Genomic DNA, 4,023 nt, shown 5'->3' with positions numbered 1-4,023 from the left:
TTAAAATCCTTAGAGATTGATTTGGGTAATTATTCTGCTAGAAAATATACTGGGGACTGATTTCTCTATCGGAATAAAACCTTGATGATGGTTTTGTGTATTAATTTTTCTTAAGAACTAAAATGTCCACTTTTAAAATCCTTAAGGTAGCCTTTATTTTGAGGTACTGGGACGGAGACTAGAAGAGTGAGACTCAGTATCATGTTTGTTAGATCAAAGACTGATACTAAAATTTCAATCTCTGTCTCCAAAATTTTAGTAGTACCTCTAAAAAGTAAGGACACAGGGGATTGAAATTTTTTAGGACGGAGACTAAAACTTTAATAACATTTTATACCTAAAATATCTTTATTTCAATTAATTAATTCTAATTTTTACCTTTGTGCAAATAAATTAGAACTTCATTCTTATTTCACTCTCTGTCTCCTACTTTACACCAAACACAATACTGAGACTTATTTCAATCTTTGTCTCTTAATTTTTGTCTCTCAATCTCTATCTATCTTCCAGACACTATTTAAAAATTAATTTGGATAACTACTCATATTAGATAGATGAAAGTAAAGATACTTTATATGTTTAATATCATTAAAAATTTAAAAATTTTTTGTAAAAATACTCATATTTAATCTATATTATCTATAATTAATATCAAACATTTATTTTGAATAAATAAACTAACTAGAAGAAAACTTGATTTTCTTAAAAAGAAAGAAAAAAAATAAAAGAGGTGCTTTATTTTCTGTCTCAGTGACTTTCACTTTCACTTCGTGGTCCAAGACAGTTACGAAAAAAAGGAACCAAACTCAGTGCCCCCAACCGTTTCTTCCCGCCACTTCTTCTTCTTCTTCAGTCCACTAAGCAGTTAGCACTTTCTCTCTCTCTCTCTCTTTCTCTCTCTCTCTCTCTCAGAAACAAGGATCTTCGAGCAAAGAAGAAGAAGAAGAAGAAGAAGCAAATATGGTGAGCTGGTTGAACGTGTGGATAATGGTGGCGCTGTTGGTACCGGTGCTTCTCTCCCTCACGAACCCACGCGGCGAATCCCAAACCCAAACCCAAACGCAAACCCATCCCAAACCTCATTCTCAGAAACAGACCCAGACACAAACCCTTCACCTTCCACCTTCTTTAATTTCTTCTTCCAATTTGTTCTTCAACGAGAGGATCAGAGATGGCTCCAACTTGGACTACGATTTCTACAGGGATACGTGTCCTCAGGCCGAGGACACTATCCGCTCCGCCGTCACTCGCATCTTCTTCGACCACAGGGATTCCGCCCCCGCCATCCTCCGCCTATTCTTCCATGATTGCTTCATTCAGGTTCTTGGGCTTTTCCTTTTGATTATTATGCAGAAATTTTGGTGGTTCTTTTTTGTTCTTCCAAGACTGTTAGTATTTTATCCTTATTATCTGAATTTAATTGTTGTTGATTTTACCCTGATTGGTTCTGCAGAGATGGGAGTTTTGTCCTTTTTTTATAAGATGAATTCAAGTGGGCCTTTGTTTGCATCGGGTTACCATAATTGTGCTTTTTATTTGGGGATTTTTGGGACCGAGATTTCAAAATTTTCCCTCTCATTTGTTAGAGGTTTTCATTTTTTGGTTCTATTTGCCTCTACTTACTTAGATTTAGCTTGTTATCACAATGTTATAGAGTGTAAATTTAGTGGCTCAGTTTTGGATTATTTGTAATTTTCCTCTTTCTTGTTGGTCTTGGTTCTCTGCTTATTTTCTATTGTGTAGTCTAAATTCTTGTTGCTTTCATTGTGGTTTTGATTTGCTCTCTGACTGCTATTGCGCTGTTACTAAATCAGGGTTGCGATGCTTCATTGTTGTTGGATGATAGCAATGGCAACAAAAACCATTCCATCGAGAAGCAGGCTATTCCGAATCAAACCTTGAGAGGTTTCGACAAAATCGACTTGATCAAGGAGGAGGTGGAACAAGCTTGTCCTGGAGTTGTGTCTTGTGCTGATATACTTGCCGTCGCGGCTAGAGATTTTGTTCTTTTGGTTTGTTCCCTTCTCCTGTCTAAGCAATTTCAAGCACTACTAGATATCCCTTTACTTTCAAATATTTAGGTTCCTTTTAGGGTTTCCTGTTCTTATTGTACTAATGGGAACAGTTAGAGAGTTTGACTTTTAAAGGTTTAATGCATTTGATCCAATTTCTCTGTTCAGGAAATTATAGAAGCAATTTACTAAAAGAGTAACGATGTTATGGAAATATTTGCTCACCCAGATTATCACTTCCTCAATAGTTCATCTAAATTTAATTTTTCTGATGATCCTCTTTCAGCAATTGCTTATTAAGTATGCTTGGCTTTGACTATGAGAAATTATGTATCTTCATAGTAGTTTATCCTAAACTCCTTTGACAGCATTTGTTTCACCTTTTGGTTACCTTTGTGTTTGTTTGATCTGCGACTTATTTGATGTAGAGACACTTAATGGTGCAAATTGTCTTTCTACGAATATCCTTCATAAGTTAGGCAGTACAATATTTTATTCCCTGATTCTTATGTTGATATCCTGATATATGATTTTGATAAATTGTCCATGGCAGGCTGGTGGGCCATTCTATCCAGTTCTAACAGGACGGAGGGATAGCAATCAATCATTTTATGATGAAGCAAATGATCAGATTCCCAGACCTGACGATAACGTTAATCGCACGCTGCGGCTGTTCAGTCTCCGAGGATTTAATGAAAGAGAAACAGTCAGCCTTCTTGGTAAATATTTTTTCCGCCTGCCCTCTCTCCTTCCTTCTTTTAGTTTTTAACGCCATTCATGAACAGAATCTGACTAACTAATGTGGTCCAATTTTGCCATCTTAAGGGGGGCACAACATAGGAAAAATCAGCTGCGAATTCATTCAGCAAAGACTCTACAACTTCCAAGGCACCGGCCAACCAGACCCCACTATACCTGTCGATTTCCTTGGTCAGATGAGGCTAAACTGCCCAGAAAACAACAATACCAGCAGCACTAATGAGGTTTCTGCATTCGAAGTTTCGCAGAAGGAAAATAGTCATTCAAAAGCAGGGATGTCATACATGCAGGCATTGTCATCTTCTATGTCATCTGGAGCAGCATTCGACACTCACTATTTCCAAAGTTTGTTGAAGGGAAGGGGGCTGCTCTATGCCGATCAGCAGCTGATGTCTCATGTGAAGACTGCAAGATTGGTCTCTGCTTATGCTTCGGATGACGGATCAACCTTTCGCATGGATTTCGCCAGGGTTATGTTGAAAATGTCTAATCTTGATGTTCTAACTGGACTTCAGGGTCAGGTTCGCCTTAATTGCTCGCAAGCTTTAGGTTCTTAAGAGAGCATGTTCCCTCTCTTGCAGCTCAAATGTTTCTTCTCTATGTAATTGTGGTATATGGATGCCCTTATCTTTGATTCCACAGTCAAAATTTTGGCACACATTTTGGGTTAGGTTTGGATGATTGAAAGTGGAACTGGTTAACACACTTGTACATTTTGGAATTCTCTTCCTGATATATGATCAATTGTTGTATAGAACTCTCAAAATAGTACCATTTTCTTTTTCAGCATTTTCAACCAAAGAATTCCCTTTGCTTTGTTGGTTTTATTTAACTTGCATCACTCTTAGGATTAGATGACTTAACATCCCATCACATGGTACTTATAGCGCTTGCAACCCCTTGTGCTAAAATAAAATTGCAACTTTGCCAACAAATATAGGTTTAGGAATATGGGTAAGCATTTGATCCAACATGTTTTATTGAACTGAATTCTTGCATAACCCAATTCAGAATTCAGATTTCGGGTCCCTTTGATATAGGACTCTACTCTTTAGGAATTAGGACTGTTAAGTGACTTTAAGTCTGTTATATTTGCCAGCTTCACATTAAACTCTTGCAATTGCCAAACAAGGAATAGTTCTTATAGGAAGTTACTGTTAACACATCAGTTTTATATTTACTAACTATGTACAAATTTCTGGTTAATCATATGTTATCAGTAGTAGGAAACGAAATAATAATTGTATAAATT

The 4,023-nt window shown here is 36.8% G+C and overlaps 1 protein-coding gene across 1 annotated transcript; it reads left to right on the top strand.

Moving 5' to 3' along the window:
- Positions 1–732: 732 nt before the first annotated feature.
- Positions 733–3,575, top strand: LOC112773309 (putative Peroxidase 48). Its single transcript, XM_025818389.2, has 4 exons — positions 733–1,320; positions 1,815–2,012; positions 2,566–2,731; positions 2,838–3,575. Exons 1-4 carry the CDS (start codon positions 961–963, stop codon positions 3,326–3,328), a joined length of 1,215 nt encoding a protein of 404 aa, XP_025674174.1. The 5' UTR covers positions 733–960; the 3' UTR covers positions 3,329–3,575.
- The last annotated feature ends 448 nt before the right edge of the window (positions 3,576–4,023 follow it).

Source organism: Arachis hypogaea, chromosome 18 (genome assembly GCF_003086295.3).
Source record: "Arachis hypogaea cultivar Tifrunner chromosome 18, arahy.Tifrunner.gnm2.J5K5, whole genome shotgun sequence".
Classification (NCBI taxonomy): domain Eukaryota; kingdom Viridiplantae; phylum Streptophyta; class Magnoliopsida; order Fabales; family Fabaceae; genus Arachis; species Arachis hypogaea.
This window is presented reverse-complemented; position numbering and strand designations above follow the sequence as displayed.